Source organism: Protopterus annectens, chromosome 3.part0, assembly GCF_019279795.1.
Source record: "Protopterus annectens isolate FY-2018-M chromosome 3.part0, PAN1.0, whole genome shotgun sequence".
Taxonomy (NCBI): Eukaryota; Metazoa; Chordata; order Ceratodontiformes; family Protopteridae; genus Protopterus; species Protopterus annectens.
The window spans coordinates 1,926,422,362-1,926,443,356 of record NC_056731.1 but is presented as its reverse complement, the minus strand read 5'-3'; the positions used below and the strand labels follow the sequence as shown (position 1 = coordinate 1,926,443,356).

Genomic DNA, 20,995 nt, shown 5'->3' with positions numbered 1-20,995 from the left:
TTGATGTTAAGTTATTTGTCAGAAATGTACAACTGAAGATGTTGTTTAAGAATAGTGAAAGAGGAATGGCTGATGGTCATTTCAGGAAACCTAGCACATATGTTCCTGTTTTACACCCTATAACTTGATACTTTCAGCAAAATTGTTGAAAAGGAGTTATTTAATATGAAAGAAAATAATGACGGCATTAGTAATAAGCGAAATCTAACACCGAAACAGTTTAATGCCCTTCAGAATCTAAGAAATGACAGAAATATATCTATAAGGCCGGCAGACAAAGGTGGGCCAATAGTTATTCTAGACAAAGACATATATAATAGAAGTATGCTTGAGATGCTTAGAGATACAAGCTATTATGAATCTATATCTAGACATAGGGTACAAGAATTTGTCTCAAAGGTACATAATGTCTTAGATGAATTATATAAAAAGGAAACTATTGATATAAACTTGTATAATTTCCTTTTTGTAGACACACCTGTCACTCCGGTTATTCAAGGACTACCGAAAGTGCATAAAAATCCAGAAAATCCCCCAATGAGACCTATTGTCTCAGGCCAAGGATGGGTGACAGAGTATTTATCAGTGTTCATTGAGAAGACATTAAGACCTATAGTTAATTTAAATACTTTTATTTTGAAGGATTCTAAACAATTCCTGTTGGATTTCTATGATGTAACTACAAAATTAAAGAATATTGAGTCAGTCACAATGGTGACAATGGATGTCACGTCATTGTTCACAAATATACCCAATGATGTAGGCGTTAGTAATATTAGAACATATTTAGAAAGACATAGTAGTCTAAATGCAACTAAGAGTGAATTACTTTGCTTATTTCTTAAACTGGTATTAGACAACAATATTTTCTTATTTGAGGATTCCCTATACTTACAGAAGGATGGCGTAGCTATGGGCACTCCCTGTGCCAATAGCTACGCCAATCTAGTGATGGCCTCATGGGAAGATGAAAAACTTTTTCAACTTGAAACATTTAAGAAGTTTGTTTGTTTTTATAGGAGGTTCGTGGACGATTTGTTTTTTCTGTGGGCTGGCCCAGTAGAAGATCTGTTCTTATTTTATGATGAAATTAATTCTTTAACCCCTTTTTTAAAATTTACTATGATGAGTTCTAAGGACAGTATAGCTTTTTTGGATGTAACTATACAACGCATGCACAATGGACTTTTTAATACAGGTGTACATAGGAAAAACTGTTATAAAAACACATTACTGCACAGAAATAGTATGCACCCTCAACATGTCTTTAGAAATATTATCACAGGACAGGCTACAAGAGCATCTAGATTAAATCCCAGGCAGAGTAATTTTGAAAAGGAACTTGAGGTACTAAGTAATAGATTAATTACACGCAGCTACAACCGTGAAGAAGTAGAAGCTTGTTTTATTAACGTTGTGCAGAAGAGAGAAAATGGAGCTTGCCCCTATTTTTCTGATAAGGGCAATATCTATTATAGAAACTTAGATAGAATAGAGGATACAGTTGATAGTGGACAACAGAAAATAACTTTATTCTATACTAAAGATGTAGGTTTGGTCAAGGATGTGTTAAATAAACACTGGGAAATCCTTACCACAAATTCTGATATAAAGGAATTAGTAGGTGAACATCCACGATATACATATAGAAACAAAAAGAATCTACATCGGCTTTTATGTTTTCCAGACAGTACTACACTAAGCACATCAGGTTTCGGAGGTACTGCAGCTTGTGGTAAATGTAATTTTTGCACATATATAGATAGTAGTAATATGTTTATACATCCTGTAACTTCAAAACTTTATACATTCAAGGCTACTGGTTCATGTCACACAGAGCACTTAGTTTATTTAGCTACCTGTCTGGAATGTAGTGGTTTTTATGTAGGAAAAACAGATAGGCAGTTGAGGAATAGAATCAGGGAGCATGTGTACCAAATCAGAATAAAATCTGAAGTAAATGCATTATCCAAACATGTCCTAAAGGAAGGGGCTAGACATAGGTTTAAGTTCATGATTTTACAAACTAACTTACCTAGCAGGAGAGGGGGAGATGTAAGGAACCGAACTGAACAGTTAGAAACAGACTGGATAATTAGATTGCAAGCACACATCCCCCCAGGACTGAATGACAAGATTCCTTTAAAACCCAAATTAAAAAGTAGAAAATTTAAATATTAGATGTAATATCATATTATATGAGATGTATTTTACCCTATATTTGTATAAACTTTTTTATATTAACTTGCTACATGGTTTTATATGAATATAAACATTCATTGAAGTAATAGAATTCATTGCAGCTTATGTGAATGGTTTGCCTTTCTTAAGCTGATTTTTTTAAAAGCAGAATTAATTGTTTAATTGTTTGATTAATTATCTATGAGCATGTGTATATAAGTCAAGTTTTTAGTTCAGTTATATCATGGTCTGAAGAAGCTGTAAAGCGAAAGTGCTCACCTCCTTGTTATTAACAAAAAGCAGTTTTATACATAATTTTACAACATCGCTTTTTTGAAAAAGAAACTGATTTTGTTGGAGTACTGGTCTGAACAGATATCTGCAGCACAGTTTATGCTTTAAACAACCTAGCTTCTTTTGGAAGAGAAACTGTTTTTGTTGGGACATTGGTCTGAAGAGACATTTGCAGCATAGTTTATATTTGTGACCTAAAACTGCCTGGGTGAGTCTTGCACAGTACTTGTTTACATTCACAGTTCATGACATTTTTATTGGAACTGTGCAGGCACCTTTGCTCTGTCGTGGTATTTCTTGTTATTATCTATACAAAGGCTACAAACAGTTGATCAGATTTCCTGTGATCTTTTGTTCTATCCAAATAAAACCTGAGTTGTCTATGGACATCCAACTTGTGCAACATATACTCTAACTTATTAGAGTGATTTTTGAAAAAGGTGGGTAATTCAATGGACTGATTAATATTATTAGTAGAGCAAACTTTGGGGAGAAAGGATGGATTAGTGCGAAAGGATACTCTGTCAGAGTGGAAAATTAAATAAGGGTGTTTAATAGAAAGAGCCTGAAGCTCAGACACTCGCCTAGCGGATGTAATGGCCACCAGGAATAGAGTTTTCCACGATAAAAATTTCAATGGGCAAACTGAGGCTGGCTCAAAAGGGGGCAACATCAATTTAGAAAGTAAGAGGTTCAGATTCCAAGGTGATGTAGGAATTCTAACTGGTGGTCTGATGTGAAAAGATCCTTTTAAAAAAGCTTTACAAAGTCTGTGAGCCATAATAGGCACCACATTCTTCCACATGAAAGTTAGAAATGGCAGCCAATTGCACTCTTAAAGTAGCAGGAGAAGCTCCTTCATGGAACAATTCTGTCAAAAACTCCAAGATCTTGTTCAACGGAGCTATAACAGGGTCCAAATGATGTGAATTAGCCCAGAAGAAAACGTTTCCATTTACTGGTGTAGGTTTTTGTAGTGGAAGCTTTATGAGAAGCCACTAATATATTCTGAACCGCCGGTGTAAGGGAATCAGACCTGGCTAGAAAGGGAAGCGGAGCAGCCAAGCTGCTAGATGGAGTGATTCGAGGGATGGGTGAGGAACTCCTGACGAGTGAGTCAGTAGATCTGGCTCTGGGTCCAGCATCCAAGGTCCCCGAATGCGGTGATGCAACAGAAATGGGAACCAAATTTGATGAGGCCAGAATGGGGCAATGAGGATTATCGTCCTCTGAAGGTTGTTGGCTTTCTGCAGAAACTTTGCAATCGGGGGAAAAGCAGGAAAAGCATACAGGAGACCCGGGGGCCAATTGTGCACCAGCGCGTCCCTGGGGACTTCCCCTGGAGGGGGTAATAGGGCAAAGTAGCTCCTGCATTTGGCGTTCATTGGAGACGCAAACAGATCGCAGGAAGGCTGGCCCCACTTGCGAAATATCATGTTCGCAATTGACTGTTTGAGGGACCACTCGTGAGGCAACAGTATTGCTCTGCTCAGCCTGTCGGCTGTGACGTTGGATGACCCCGGGATGTGCGTTGTGATCAGAAAGCGACCCGTGGATTCCGCCCATTGCCAAATTCTCATGGCCTCCCTGCATAGCTGATAAGACCTGGTTCCCCCTTGCTTGTTTATGTACCAGACTACAGACATGTTGTCTGTCTGAACTGCAATAGTCCCTAGAGGAAGAAGGGGAGCAAAGTGTTGCAACGCTAAAAACACTGCCCTCAACTCCAGAACATTGATGTGCAGATTGTACTCCAAATTGGTCCATTCGCCTTGGACTGTCTGTCCCTGAAAGATGCCCCCCCACCCTATCAGGGAAGCGTCCGTGGTTATCATCGCTGACGGCGTGGGTAGCACAAATGGTCTTCCGCTGGAAAGGTTGCAAGTCTGAAGCCACCAAGTTAGATGTGATTTGCATATGTTTGTAATCAGAATTTCGTGTGTCAGAGGTAGCTGTTGGAACGACCATTGTGCAAACAGTAGCCATTGTAGAACTCTCATGTGCAGTCTTCCCAATGGTATCGCAATAAGAGAAGCTGCCATGAGACCCAAGACCTTTAGAACCAGCTTTGCCGGGATTTTTGGACGACAGAAGGAGAGAAATGTTGTTTTGAAGTGCGACTATCCTTTCTGGAGGAAGCCTTAGAATCAAATGATGCGTATCTAATTCCGCTCCTATGAATAAGATATGCTGTGATGGCTGTAGTAAAGATTTTTCAAATTTACGGAAATTCCGAGGTGAATACAAAGTTGTAGGGTGTAATCCCTGGCCTGTATCAGTTGACGCCGGGTGGTGGCAGACAGGAGCCAGTCGTCCAGATACGGAAACACCTGGAATCCTAGGCGCCTCAGATGAGACGCTACCACTGCCATGCATTTGGTGAAAACCCTGGGGGCTGAGGTCAGACCAAAGGGCAGGGCTCGAAACTGGTAGTGACTGGCTCCCAGCCGGAAGCGCAAATGATCCCTGGACGCCCTGGCCATTTTGATGTGGTAGTATGCATCCTTCAGATCTATTGAGCACATCCAGTCGTCCTTCTGTAGGAATGGAAGGATCGATTGAAGCGTGACCATTCGGAACTTTTCTTTCTTGACAAAGGTGTTGAGGTTGCTTAGGTCCAGAATCGGCCTCCAGTCCCCTGTCTTCTTTGGAACTAAAAAGAATCTTGAGTAAGTCCCGAATCCTATTTGGTCCGCTGGGACTGGTTGGATGACTTTTTTCTAGCAGCTTTGAAATTTCTATAGCTGCTGGGTCTCGCAGATGGGGCGGTACATCTGGGAGTTTTCTCTTTGGAATGGGGGTGGATAGGAATGGTATTTTGTAACCTCTGGTAACAACGCTTTTTACCCAGTTGTCTGTAGTAAAGTTTTGCCAGGCCTGAGGGTATAAAGCTAAGCGACCCCCGACTGCCTCCAGAGCAGGACAGTCGGGCCTCCTCTCAGGAGTGCTGGAAAGGTTTTCCGGGGGGGTATCCCTGTCACCTTGGTTTTGCGGACCCCCTCTGCCGCCAGGGCGGCGTCTTCCACCTCTGCCCCTCCTCTGCCTCTAGAGGGGACATCACCCTGTGTGCCTGGGAAAGATTCTTGGGGTTTACGAAACCACATTTTCCCACCACGTTGCCCTTTGGGGTACGGTCTGGAAGGGGTGGAAAACGGACTCCGACAGCAGACAGAGTCTTTCCCTCCTGTTCACACCGGTAAGGGTCTCCTTTACTTTAGGGCCAAAAGTGTGGCACCATCAAATGGGGCGTTAGTAAAGGAAGACTTGAAGGCTTCCGCAACTGACCATAAGCGCATCCAGGATTGCCTACGCAGCGCAATCGCTGAAGCTGCTGCCCTACTCGGTCCTTTGGCTGCGTATGATATCAGCCTCATGGATGAGTTAACAATGGATGTAAGGGTATTTAGATGTGCTGTAACTTTCTCTGATACCGCAGCATCTGTAGTACCCTGGAGGGTATCTCCCAACTCTTTGACTAGATCCCTCTGTAAGCGTGTAAAATGGGTCAAATAGTTCAGGGATCGCATAGAAAAAGCCGCTGAACTAAAATGCGCTTCCCATCTGTCCATAGTCCTAGAATCTCTGTTAGGCGGATGGACAGATGAGGAAGATTCCGACATCTCCTTTTCGTGGCGCTGCCACCACCATGGCGCCCACTGGAACTCCCTTTGTGAGGTAAGCCTTGTCTTGGGGTGCAGTGATGTACTTATTAGGCTTCCTAGGGACCGGTTCCACCGTGTCAGGTGTCTCCCACGCCGTTCGAGCAAACAACTTCATTAACTCATCAAGGGCGGAGTGACCCAGGAGGAGGAAGGGCGAGCACCAAATGCCTTCAGCAAGACTGACTCATCCTCAGAAGGGGGGAGGGACTGCCAATCACCTCTCTGCTTCAGGATCTCCAAGATGTCAGAAAAGAGACATCTTCTGAAGGTGACTTTGGGGACCCTTCTGACTCATCCAAGTCAGTATCGGATGTTAAAGATTCTTGTGGAGAATCTAAGTGTCTCCTCTTACACAATCTTTTCCTAGGGACCTCTTCGGGGAGCATCCAAGAAGCCTCCGAGCAAGAGGGGGCACCCTCCAGGGGTGGCTGAGACACCGGTGCTCGACGCTTGGATGTGGCCGTTGGTGCAGAGGAAGATAACGGTCCTTTATGGGGAGGAGAGGCTGCTTCTACTGATGTGGTTGTCTGGGTAGACAACACCTTCCTCATGAGGTCGAAGGCCCCCGGGTCCAGAGTCGAGGAATCTCCCGGTTCCGAAGAAATGGGAAGAATCCCCGAGACAGGCACCGAAGGCATCGACCCCGAGGACGGAGCCGAATCGATCTGCGCCGAGACCGCGAGAGGAAGAGTCGGAACCAAAACGTCGGTTCGACTCTCGGCCCCGGAACCAAGGATGGATCGTCGGCTCCGAGACTCCGGTACCGGATCCGACGGAGTCGAGGTGAAAGGAACAGACCGAGAAAAGGACGGTTCTGGACCCGAGGGCTCCACAACCAGTAGATCAACCTCTTCCGGCTCCAAAGACTGGACAGGTCTCGGAGGAGGAACGGATGGAGATAATGGGAGGCCTTCAAGTTTCGACACCAATTGGGTGGAAACCGAGATAAGTTTGGATAGGGCCGAATGTTCCAATAACTTCTGCACCACACGGTCCACATCGATATCGGAGAGCTTAGAAGAGCGGGTCGAAGGAACCGAAGATGGAGCCGACCTCAATAGTGTCGAGGGAGGGAGCTCCATCACCGGTTCCAAGACTCGAGGCTCGGAAACTGACAACAGTTGAACACTCGGCCCCGAAGTCTGTGGAACGGGTGATCTAACTTTAGTCGAAGAGCTCAGAGCCGATGACTTGGGCTCCGACGTCTTCGATTCCTTCGAGGACTTGGATGCCTGGTTAGAAGCATCCAGAGCCTCCTGAAAAGAAGGTTTTAACAAACCCCTGTCCATTAGTTTCCTGCGCCTATCTGTCATGACCCTCCCACTGAAAGAATGACAAATAGAGCAGTCTTCTTGCAGATGGAGAGGGCCAAGACAGTAGACACAGGAACTATGATTGTCAGTTACTGACATTTTTTGCCCACATTGGCAACGCTTGAACCCTGATTTGGCCTTTTCAGACATGTCACTATAAGTAGAAAAATAGTTAAATCCAGTAAAAAGTCAAGTCCGGTAAAATTGTCAAATCCAGTAGTGAAAGTCAATCCGGTTGTCAAATCCAATAAGGGGTGGTAGGCCCCAAAGAGAAGTTTTATAACTTAACGGTACCGAGATTCCCTTATACCTTACCACACACACACAAATTATCACTAAATAGCTTTATAACACTAAAGTACCAAGAAAAAATACAAGAATAAAATTCTAAATCTTATCTCAGGTGCTCGAGCTCGACCCAGTGATGCGAACGCTGCAGCGGCAAACTAGATCTGAGGTAAAGGCAGAGGGGGATTGTGGGTATTAGGTGATCTCGAGCTTCTTCTCGATGCAGAGCTTGCAAGCGGCCGACACGGAGCCGAGGATCGGCTCCGAACCCATGTGTAAGAACAAAGGCGAGATTGAACACTCTCACATCAAGTATTTTCAGTCTTTGTTCCAGAGTATGGAATTCAAAGGACAATGCTCAAAAATCCACATGCTTGCTCAAATTCTTCAGGAGGTAGTAAACCATACTTTACATCACATCAGAATGGCAAATCAAAAAATGACTAAAATTCGAACTGTGGTATTACAAAATCGGTTGGCACTTGACATAATGCTTGCTGCAAAATGGGGATCATGTGCCCTTATAAGAAGTCATCGTTCTTATATTAGTGACTATCGTGATGAACAAGAAAAGTTGGCCAACTTCATTGAACAGACGGCAAAGGACTTGGACGGCACATCTAAACAGTGGACACTTTTGGATGGTTGGACAGTGCATTTAGTAACTTGGGAAATGGTATATTACAAGCTATTAATTACAATAATTGGCATAATTGTTTTAGTTGTTTTAATATTTTCTGTTCTAAAGGCTGTAATTACAAAATGCTTAACCCTCACCTGCACATGAAATGCCACTTATAAAAGTATCTGATAATGAACTTAAGGTAAATGAAAATTCAATCACTGTAGATGATGAACACTATGATGCTGAAGCATATTTTATCAAGTTAAGAAAAATTAAAATACAATTGTGCATGTTGTGTGACACTAGTAGTGTCAAATGGGGGAGGTATGTTGCAGAAAAATATGTTCTCACGATTCTTCACAAAATGCATATTAACTTGCTGTTTCTTCACAAATAAGTCAAAATGTTTACAATATGTTTATGTTGAAAACAAAATGTAACAAATGCATGACTATGCAAAATAGTTTCACATACGTTGTATCTTTATATTTCAAATGCTTTACATCTGCATTCTCTTCATTAACCAGTTATTGAGTACTGATGGATAACTGAAGGCAAAGCAAGTGCTGAAGGTGTTAAGGGATGTTACTATGTTTAAGAGAGTCTGGTTTTGGAATGTAATGGAGGGAGGAAAGAAAACAACATGCCAAAAATCTTTGGTAAGATCTGGCCTTCTCAAGCTGGGGGATGAATCGTTACAAGGATATCCGTAAAAGACAGTGTGTACTGGTACTAAATGTTGCAAGACCAAAGGACAGTATAAATACTGAACTGTCTCTCTTGCCAGAGTTATTTATATATTTGTAAAATTCTCTCATTCTTGTGATTGCAGATCAACTTACTTTCATAACAAGTGTTCCATCCTTAACTTTTTTTTAAATCCTATTCTTGTTAAGTGTCTTCCTATTGATATCAGTCAGAAATTTTCAAAATGTTTTACCACTTCTCTTTTTTTTCTCAAATTGTTTTACTAAGGACTTAATTCCACCAACAAGGAAATGGATGACTTAACATTCTCTCTTCTCACTGAGGAATAAACACAAGCCTACGGATACTCTTCAGTGGTTTGATATCCGTAGCAAGTGTCTAAACTCTGTGCCTGGGCTGATCAATCAAGCTTGGTTAACTGCAAAGGTAAATTTGTAAGGCACCTTTATTACATTCATATTTCAGTAACTATAATGTGGAATGGGTTGCTGTGTCTAATACAAAAGATACAGAACAGAGGTCAGATGTACCCAGTGTATGAAGTAACTTTAAAGAAGCTACCTTTTTGGGAACATTAGTGATAAGAAAAACCAAATCAAAGGAAGGTGCTGGCAGTACAAATAACACGAACAAAGCACCAAATGAGCCAACGAAGATGTAAACAGTTTATTTGGCTAAAAGCAGCACTCCAAAGCGAAACCACATACAAATCCATGCTGTGTATCAAAATTCTTAGTGAATTTAAGGAAGTCAGTTGTCTCATTGACATATTCTACAAAAGTGTCATATTCTTCTTTAGTACCCTTCCAGAAAAAACACAAATCATCGAGAAATCTACAGTACAAGGTCCATGAATCTTTAAACCGTGGAATAAGAATATATTTATTCTCCCAATATGCCATAACGATGTTTGCATATGTGGGTGCACAATGGGCTCCCATGGCCACTCCCTTCACTTGCCTGTAGTATTCTCCTTCAAAAAACAAGTAATTGTGTTTCAAAACTAACTCCATAAGAACTAAAATAGTTCTAAAATCATTTTGAGAAATATTTTTGAAAGGTATCAACATTTCTTCGAACCATGCTAGACCCACTTCATGGGGAATACTTGTAAATAAATCAATTACGTCAAGTGTGCCGAAACCAGCAGTATCTTTATGTAGAAAATTCTTAATCTTTCTTAGAAAATCCCATGAATCTTGTTGTGGTTTCTTCAGAAGGTTCAATTACAGCACCGCTAGCAAAATATATTGATGTAAAAATCAAGCAGCTGGTCACTGATAATCACAATATATTAAAAGATTCATGGGATTTTCTAAGAAAGATTAAGAATTTTCTACATAAAGATACTGCTGGTTTCGGCACACTTGACGTAATTGATTTATTTACAAGTATTCCCCATGAAGTGGGTCTAGCATGGTTCGAAGAAATGTTGATACCTTTCAAAAATATTTCTCAAAATGATTTTAGAACTATTTTAGTTCTTATGGAGTTAGTTTTGAAACACAATTACTTGTTTTTTGAAGGAGAATACTACAGGTAAGTGAAGGGAGGCCATGGAGCCCATTGTGCACCCACATATGCAAACATCGTTATGGCATATTGGGAGAATAAATATATTCTTATTCCACGGTTTAAAGATTCATGGACCTTGTACTGTAGATTTCTCGATGATTTGTGTTTTTTCTGGAAGGGTACTAAAGAAGAATATGACACTTTTGTAGAATATGTCAATGAGACAACTGACTTCCTTAAATTCACTAAGAATTTTGATACACAGCATGGATTTGTATGTGGTTTCGCTTTGGAGTGCTTTGGAGTGCTGCTTTTAGCCAAATAAACTGTTTACATCTTCGTTGGCTCATTTGGTGCTTTGTTCGTGTTAACATTAGTGATAAGACCCAATGTACTACTTCCTCTAATATTAAACTTAACTAGTTGAGTCATCCCATGAAAATACAAAACATTAATTCCTTGTCAAAATATGAGATGTACCCACAGTAGGTTCAGTTATAGGACGCACCTTGGAAGCGGATGACATGATGATACAGAGGAGGCTGGACATCCTATGTATCCAACTGACAAGATAGAAGGGCAGTGCAGCAAAACCACTTGGCTTGGGATCAAGACTCTATTCAGGTGGTGTAGGAAATGTGGTGAGAGGCTTCAGAAGGCAGTATAGGATATCATCAGAATTAATGACAGACTCATGGCAATCAGACTCCAGTGTAATGATAGGGCAGTATCCTATAATCTCAGCCTATGATCCACAGCAGGGCTGTGATAGTGAGGAAAAGAGTGCATTCAGACAGCAGTTGCAGGACCTACTAGATAAAGCAGGAAAACATAAACTGGTGTTAATGGGTGACTTGAATGCACATATCGGGACAGACAGAACAAGATACGAGAACTGACTGGGTCCACGTGGGTGGGGCAACAGGAATAAAGGAGGAGAAGCCATTCTAGACTTCTGTCTGGCAAATGACTTGAAGTAGCCAACACATGGTTCAGAAGGAGAGAGAGTCATAAGATCACATACAAGTGTAGCCAACATGCAAACTCAGGTACACTTCCTCCTAGTAAGGAAAAGGCACTGGGGTAGAATCCATGATTGCACAGCCATCCCCAGTAAAGCAGTCTGCCCACAGCATAAACCACTAGTTGCCACAATCAGCTGCAAGCAGTGGTCAGAGAAGGCTCTAAGGTCAACAGAGACCAGGCTGAAAACCTGGAAGTTGACTGGAGAGAAGTCAAAACAGTTCAAGAATCACTTATGGCTCTAGCACCTCATGAGGAGGAGGAGGAAATAGGTGGAGCTTAACAAGAATGTCAGCACCTAAAAACAGCATGTGTTAGGACTACAGAAAATATATGTGACCAAGCCAGGTATGGAAATAAGGTACATAAGGAGAGCTGGTGGTGGAATGCAGAAGACCAGAAGTCATCAAAAGAAAGGAGCAGTACAGTAAGAAGTGGGAGACAGAAAAGACTGACCAGGCTAGGAAGGACTACTAGTTGGCTAACAAAGAAGTTACAATAGCAAAGAATAAGGCATCGGAGGTACTCTACCAACTTCTGGAAAGTGACTCAGTAAGTGGCACAAAAACTATATCAGGTTACGAGGCAAAAACAGAAAGATAAAGAAGATAGTCAGACACTCTTCATAAGGGATGCCAGCAACAACCTGCTCACCAGTCCACAGAACATCAAAGGCAGATGGAATGAGTATTTCCAGCAGGCTCTGAATGAAGAAAACCCCACAAAAGCTGTACTGCTCCAGAAACAGCCTATGATGAGAGAAGAGGAGGAGCCCACCCAAAAAGAAGTAAGAACAGCACTAAGGAAAATGAAGTCAGGGAAAGCAACAGGCTCAGATGAGGTCACAGCATATGTGATGAAGTTGCTGGGTGAGATAGGGGAGAAATGACTCCTGAGGGTACTAATAGCGGAATGGAGAGAAAGGTGCATCTCAGATGACTGGAGAATAAGCATGCTCATTCCAGTGTACAACAAAGGGGACATCCACAACTGTGGGCCGTACAAAGGTTTCCAACTCTCATCACATTGCATGAAAGTTCTGTAGAGTGTGCTTGATAAATGGATACACAAGAGTAGTAGAATGTAAAATGGGAGATGAGCAGTTCAGATTCAGATCAGGATGAAACACAATTGACCACGTTTGCAGTGAGACAGATGCTTGAGAAGAAGCTAGAAACAAGGACAGAGTCCAATTGGGCATTCCTAGACTTGGAGAAAGCTGATCTGGGCAGTACTGCAGTGGTTTGAAGTCCCAGAAACATTGGTAGAATTAGTGCAGGCTATGTACAAGGACCCAATGACTCAAGTATGAACAGTGTTCGACCTCACAGAGGAGTTCCCAGTGGGAGTGAGAGTGTACACCAGGTTTCAGCTCTTAGCCCATTGCTGTTGATACTGGTGATGGACTACATTAGCAAACAGGTTGGAAGGGACAGATCAACAAAGCTGCTGTATGCAGACGATGTGGCATTACAGGCAGACTGAGCTAGAACTTCAGCAAAGGATAGAAGAATGGAATGCAAAACTGAAGGCACATGGGATGAAACTAAGCACATATAGGACTGTGGTAATGGCAGCAAATTGGGGGAAATCAGAAGAAGCTGAGAATAGAGATAAAAGGGAAGATTGTGGATCAAGTAAACAGCTTCAAGTATCTGGGAGGGGTGGCTAAGGAGAAGGGTAGTCTGAATGAAGAGGTCAAAGCTAGAATCAGAGGGGCTGCAGCCAACTGGCAGAGTGTGTCAAGTGCAGTCTATGACAGAAGAATGCCAAAGAAGCTGAAAAGTAAGGTGTAAAAGACAGTGGTGCAGATCAGTACTACTGTATGGTACAGAAACCTGGGCAGTAAAGGCAGAACACTTGAAGAAGCTAGAGATGATGGAAATGAAGTGCCTGAGATGGGTGGTAGGATGCACACTGTGGGACAGATGAAGAAATGAGGACATAACAGCAGAAGCCAACATAGCTTCAACTGCAGAAAAGATCAAAGAGAACAGATTACGGTGGTTTGGACATGTGCAGAAAAGCAAAAGAGAATCTGGTGAGGAAGACTTGGGACAGACAGGAAGAATGTAAGAGGAAGAGAGAACACCCAGCAAAGAGGTGGATGGATTGTGTGAAAGAAGATCTGCGACCGTCAGGCATGAGTGAGTGTGGCACTGAACAGAGAGAGCTGGCAACAGTTACCATGATACCCCAACCCCGTGAAGAAAAAAATGGGAAAAAGCGGGCTGATTATGATGAGTAAAATATCGCCTCCCCTTAGATCTTCACATATGTATTCATACTTAAAGTCCTTTAAAACTAACATGAAGAATTCCAGGACTCAACAGCAATGACTTGGTATTAATTGCAGAGTATCTGTACAAACAGTTCTTCAAATTTATTTCCCAGGCTTGTAGCATTACAAAGGAAACAGTTAACAGGTTCCCTCGATTTTTCACAAACTGTCTTGTACCTCACACTTCATTTTTTTTCCAGAATTTTCCAGATGTGAATCAACTTTACTGGCCATAAAACTTTATCCATACTCATTCAGATATGTGCTATTCCATGAAAACAGCTTCTGATCACAAGTCTCTTCCCAATATTTAATTAAGTGAATGTTGTGCACCACAGGCAATTCTCTTACGTGTGTGAGCATTTGTAGACATGTAATCATTCAAAGAGGGTGACTGAATGATCTCACACAACATAAATTGTACTCCCTTTGTTTCCAAAGCCTCTTATATATCCAAAAAGTATTCTTTCATATATTTTACTGGTGGAAACCTTAAAATCATTAAATCCAACATGTAGTACAGTGGATATAAAAAGTGTACACACCCCTGTTAAAATGCCAGGTTTTTATGATATAAAAAAATGAGACCACAATAAAACATTTCAAAACTTTTTCCACCTTTAATGCGACCTATAACCTGTACAATTTAATTGAAAAACAAACAAATCTGTTAGGGGAAAAAAATAACAAATAAACATACAATAAGCATGTTGCACAAGTGTTCACACGCTTAAACTAATACTTTGTTGAAGCACCTTTTGATTTAATTACAGCATTTAGTCTTCTTGGGTAGGAGTCTATCAGCATGGCACATCTTGACTTGGCAATATTAGTCTACTCTTCCTTGCAAAAGCACTCCAAATCTGTCAGATTGCAATGGCATTTCTTGTGCACAGCCCTCTTCAGGTCACCCCACAGATTTTCTATTGGATTTAGGACTGGGCTCTGGTTAAGCCATTACAAAACTTTAACTTTTCTTATGGTAAAGCCATTCTTTTGTTGATTTGGATGTAAGGCTTGGGGTCACTGTCGAAAGGTGAAATTCTTTTTCATCTTCAGCTTTCTAGCAGATGCCTGAAGGTTATGGGCCAAAAATGACTTATCTGGAACTGTTCATAATTCCCTCCACCTTGACTAAAGCCCCAGTTCCAGCTGAAGAAAAACAACCCCAAAGCACAACACTGCCACCATCATGCTTCACCGTGGGGATGGTGTTCTTTTGGTGATGCAAAGTGCTGTTTTTGCGCCAAATGTACCTTTTGGAATTGTGGCCAAAAAGTTCAACCTTGGTCTCATCAGACCACAACACATTTTCCCACATGCTTTTGGGAGACACTGTATTGTTTTGCAAATTTTAGCCGGGTCTGGATGATTTTGTGTGTAAGAAAAAGGATTCCGTCTTGCAACCCTACCCCCATAGGCCAGACATATGGAGAATATGGGAGATTGCTGTCACATGTAGTACACAACCAGTACTTGCCAGAAATTTCTGCAGCTCCTTCAGTAGGTCTCTTGGCAGCCTCCCTGACCACTTTTCGTCTCGTCTTTTCATCAATTTTGGAGGGATGCCCACTTCTTTGCAACGTCGCTGTTGTCCCATATTTTCTCCACTTTTTGATGACTGTCTTCACTGTGTTCTATGTTATATCCATTGCTGTGGAAATTTTTTTGTACCCTTCTCCTGATTGATACCTTTCATCGAGATCCCTTTGATGATTTCTAAGCTCTCTGCGAACCATGGCTTTTGGTGTAGCAGGTAACTGAGTAAATGTCAGAAAAATCCTACTAGGATAGCTGAACTTTATTTGGGGTTAATCAGTCTCTAATTGATGGCAGGTATGTACCCAAGAAGACAATGCTGCAATTAAAGCAAAAGGTGATTCAACAAAGTATTAGTTTAAGGGTGTGCACACTTATGCAACCAACTTATTGTAAGTCCCCCCCCCCCAACAGATTGGTTTTTCAATTGAATTGTACAGGTTATAGGTCATATTAAAGGTGGGAAAAGTTTTGAAATTTATTGTGGTCTCATTTTGTTATCACAAAAACTTGGCATTAGCAGGGGTGAGTACACTTTTTATATCCACTGTACATGCAAGTCGTTCTTTGGCTTGACTAAGCTTAATTTTGCTATAATGTTGAGTGTACCAAGTAGTCTTAACCCAGGTAAGACAGAACTAGTATGAGAAGCCATCTCCAATTAGGAAAGCTCCTTTACTACGGGCCTTAAAAAAAAAATCACCCAAGAATAAAACTTCAGTGTTACCTTCATTTATATTTGTTATCCCAATATCCCCTTGCCAGTAATAACTAAAGAAGGTTTACCTACATTTTCTGTTTTGCTATGTTTTTTATTTGAAATCCTTTTAGTTACATTCTTTTCACAAAGGGGGTTCTTTACAGTCCAACTTGCCTCTAAGATAGGGTCCGTGCAATCCTGATCCTTGTCTACTACCCTCGGACCTTTAATGACAGAGCGAGTCTCTTTATTATAGTGACTTTTGGATATAAGCAAGAGTGGAATACTTTAGATATTAATGAGTCTCCTCCCTACAGACTGCCACCTACTTTATTAATATAACTGTCAGCCTCATTATCTAATGTTAAAGAGCTACTACTACCACTTTTGTTGTGGGTAGCCCCAAACAGCTCATCCACAGAATCACTCATTATTATATCATGACCAATGATGGTTTGCGACTTGCACTTTAAGGTACTTAACAGAATAATTTTCCTTTTCTTTCCCTTGGTTTCTTCTCTCTTATTTCTTTCTGTACAATCCTTAAAAGTTTCAGTGAAGGTTCCTTCTATGGAACGCTCTTCCACCATACAATCCTTGATGTATTCAACAATTGTTGTAAATGCTTTTGCAAAATGGCAACTACATTCTAATACATACATTTTCACTTTCATTTGGACAATCTTTGACAGCTCAGCCAATTTAACACAATAAGCATGACAGCTGTATAGTCTCTTATGTGCTTAGATTTCAGTAGCTCTTCTAACACACAGAGATTTAAAGATTCCACTATTGATTGCTTGCTTCAAAACACAAAAAAAATAAAAAATACACAAGGCAGCCAACAGCCCACCAGTGTTCCTAGCCCTTAAAAGGAATTGAGAACTAGTTTACAGAATCCCTTAGTTGCAAAATAAAAACAGAAATTGCCTTGCAACTCACACTTCATTTATTTTCCATTCACTTCTGCTTCTTTGCTTTCCCTTGTAAAGGGGACTGTCATCTCCTACATACAACACCCTCTCCCTACTGCAATTAGAAATAGAAAAAGTGCACAAGGCAGACAACAGTCCACTAGGGCTCCCAGCCCTTAAAAGGACTCGAGAAAAACGAATGCACAGAAACCCTTGGTTGCAAATATAAAAACAGAAAGCACACAGCTCTGCCAAACACTCATCAGCCGGACCCCTACCATTAAGCCACCAAGTGGCCCATAACAAATGGTGATGGATTCTTGGTAATGTCTCTCTCTGGGATAGACTAGGATACAACACACTACTGCTAGTTCACCACCATATCCACAGACATATTTGTTCCATTCCACTTGTGTCCTGCCCCACACCCAGTGCATTCTCAAATCATCTGTATCACCATTTATCAACCTTCTGTTTGTCTCCAAACAGACCATATTACTCCATCCTAGTGTGTGCACTTGTGTGTGTGTGTGTGTGTGTGTGTGTGTGTGTGTGTGTGTGTGTGTGTGTGTGTGTGTACACACATGTGCATCTGTCCCTGAATTCTACCCCATTTCTTACCTACTCATACTTCTCTGCATAATGAAATATGAGGAAACTTACTCCCTCCAAAAAATACTGCCCTCCTTCTTCCCATCCCACACACTCAGACATACTGCCCTTTTGTGTGACCCTCTGCCTGCTCTTCCTTCTTTTCCTTTCTGTATACTCCCTTCCCTCTTATGGAACAGGTGTCCATAGGACACCATAGCGGTGTAGCTACAGATACATGTGGCTTTCTTCACTGCTTCATGTCATACTGCCATGAAACAAGCTAACATGCAGACTAGCTTTATATTTGAGATGCATTAGTTTGAGTTCATATTTTGTGCTCTTCTGAGATTGTGCAATACAAAGAGTGACCACTGTATGGATTGGGTGCTGTACATCCATATGAATTTCACTGCATGGTTATGTATGTTTGCATAGTTGTACCACTGCCTATTTACATACCCTGAAGTAGAGCTAGCTATACTGAGGCACTGCATGTCCTCATCTGGATATGAAATGATTCCCTATGTCACTGTATAATGCTTTTTAGCTGCACAAGACATACCCTAAAGTGCTGTGCATCTCTAGGACTCCTAGCCAAAGTTAAGGAAGAAGCCTGGGGCAGAGGTAAGAAAAGTGTGGTGAAAATTTACAAAACAGAGGAAAGAAACTGAGTGAATAAGTCAGGACATCACAAAATAACAACTGCTTAATTCTGGGAATGAGAAAAGTTACTAAGAATACCTGGCAGACCTAGACATCATCCAACAGCCATAGTTCACTTCCTACAGGGCTGGTAATTCAGGGGACTCATGACTGCAACATGGGAAGAAAGCTCATTAGACCCTTCCAATAGATGGCATGCTCTTGTAATGACAGAATAGGAAAGAAATAAGCCGAAAAGAGCTTACATCCTTTACGTTGGGTGCCTGCTCCTTTGGTCTTCACTACTGACCCCTTTAGCAAGTAGAATGCATTAAAAAAACATACTCACATCTGCCTCTTCTTCCTTTGAATTCTCAGCAAGGGTCACTTCTACGGGATACAAGTTGCCATTCAGTTCAAGAATGTGTTGCTTCTTCAAGACACGATCTGCAACTGAAAGAATGAAAGGAAATTGCTGCACGTTTCTGAACTGAGTTATTTGACCCAACGGATTTTGTCCTTTTTAAATGGTGAAAAGATAACCTACATGCAATAATCAAAATGAACTACTAATTGTTGGGTTCCTTGTCAAAAGCAAACATGAAAATATTGCTGGTCTCGTGACACAATGTCTAAATTTTCATTTGTGATATTGTTAATTCAGGTTCAAGAACAGACATGGGCTGTGAATGGATTAGCGAGGAACTGCATTAGAAGAGCATAAATATGACAAGAAAGTTCAGGATAATTAGAAAATCTAATAAGAACATCCAGTAAGAGGGAGGTTTAAGCCAATGTTGGGATAAGTGCCATGAAACAGCCAAAGGCACAGCTATGAGTGGATGCCAGTTTCGCTGCATACCTCCTTTTCTCTCAACAAGAAGCACAAACTGTCAACCACGCTGAGAATCTCTCATTAGGTGTACCCTTCCAACTAAACATTCCACAAATTTATTCAATAGCATGACTGGTGGTCCAGTAAAAAGGGGATCTACGTCTGGATTAGCCTGACAGAAGGGAGCAAACGGCATCTCTATGATGCTGTGGCCACTTGGCTTGGGTGGAAATGGAAGTTTACATAAGAAATTAAACAAAATGTTTACTTACAGTAAAAGTATACTTTTTTACATCACTAAGCAATTAAGTGCTGCACAGTTTATTTGCATAGGTGTACTAGAAACATGACCATTACGGACTAGATCTGCACAGAACTGTTTAAAAATCAACTACACGTTTCTAACAGTCCAAATGATGCAGGTCATCACCTACAAGTATTTTTTTAGTACTGTCAAACAAGTATTAAATGCAACCTTCCATTCTGCCTCCGAACCTCCAGCCATATGAGTAGTCGTAGTCTGTGACTGCTACGCAAATATTAAAACACAACTGTCATCTCTGCACAAGATCTATCATCTGAAAATGCATGTGCGACAACTCATCAAGTCACTTCATACTTACAAAAGTTATACAATTACTATAATAATAGCCCTGCATGGTAGCAGTTCATACTCCTCAAGAGACCAGACTTGGACCACAGGTCTGAGTCAGCTTTTCCCAGGTTCTAACTCCTCCTCTGTCAACAATGCTCTGCATTCTTAGCCCATATTCCAAGGTCTGAAATACACCACTTAAGAGCACAGAATAACCAAAACAAAAATGCCACCGCCTGCACAACAGTAAATGTCCCTTTCTACAGACCCCATCTGCCAGGCCAGGATAAGGTGGCATTTGAATCCTAAAGAGGGTGAACCATGACTATGGAGAGTTATTGTTACGATTAAGTACGTAACTGACATTCAACAATCTGGTTCATTCTCTTCAACTAAAAGGATATAACCTTCACAACACCCTTCTTTGTGGCACCATAAAAAAATGACAAATAGGACTGTGGCCCCATAGGAAGACCCAAACTATGATTCCATCCAACTTACAGTACTGTGCAAAAGTATTCAGAGAAGGTCCATTGCAGCTGCACAATCATCTAAAAATGCATTTCTAAAGATTGCTAGTGATGCAATCACTTCTCTAATAGAAAGTGTTATAGACTGGTTCATTAAGCTCTTTATTTAGACAGCAAAATATAAACACTCTTGACAGCCAGCCCCACAGAGTCTTCTTAAGCACTTTAGCATCTAGACTGTTGGGGGATGTAAAAACACAACTGTGAACCTTTTCTGTTGGAGCATGCTTGATCCAGCTAAACCCTCAATTGTCTATGTACATCCATGCAGTTGTAGTAAACATTCCCCTTCATTTGAGTAGTTTGGGTAAAACAAAATGGGAAGATTGACAGACTGGTAAAAATTTGATTCCATTGCTACTTTTGGCATAAAGTTAATTTTTGTTACTAGCCCACACAGTCTTTGTGGAAGACCAGATACAGGGGGTTTGGCAAGGTTTACATACAAGGCCTGAAGTTCTGAGAGACACCTCACAAAAGTAACAGTTGCAAGAGCGCGATTTCCAGGAAAGACCTTTCAAATCCACCTTGGGAAGTCTGTTACTAGAACACAAAATACAAATCCCAGGATATTGTTTTTTAGCAAAGACCTAATTAAGAAGGTATCATTGAAAAATGCCATGCCTAATCTGAAAAAAGCCAAAGAATTGTGAAACCCCTGATGGAAACGCGAGGTAGCAGATGGATGAATCTTAATGGAGGATTAATTAACACCTGTATCACATTATCTGCCAAAGTGTGTCAAAGACTGTTGCT

The 20,995-nt window shown here is 41.2% G+C and overlaps 1 protein-coding gene across 1 annotated transcript in view; it reads right to left on the bottom strand.

Annotated features, from left to right (window-relative positions):
* Positions 1-20,995, bottom strand: part of LOC122797187 — a 529,981-nt gene that overhangs the window by 493,880 nt on the left and 15,106 nt on the right. The window contains exon 2 of the mRNA XM_044066010.1: positions 18,629-18,732. Coding sequence (XP_043921945.1) covers positions 18,629-18,732 — 104 coding nt within the window. The remainder of the gene's footprint in view (positions 1-18,628; positions 18,733-20,995) is intronic.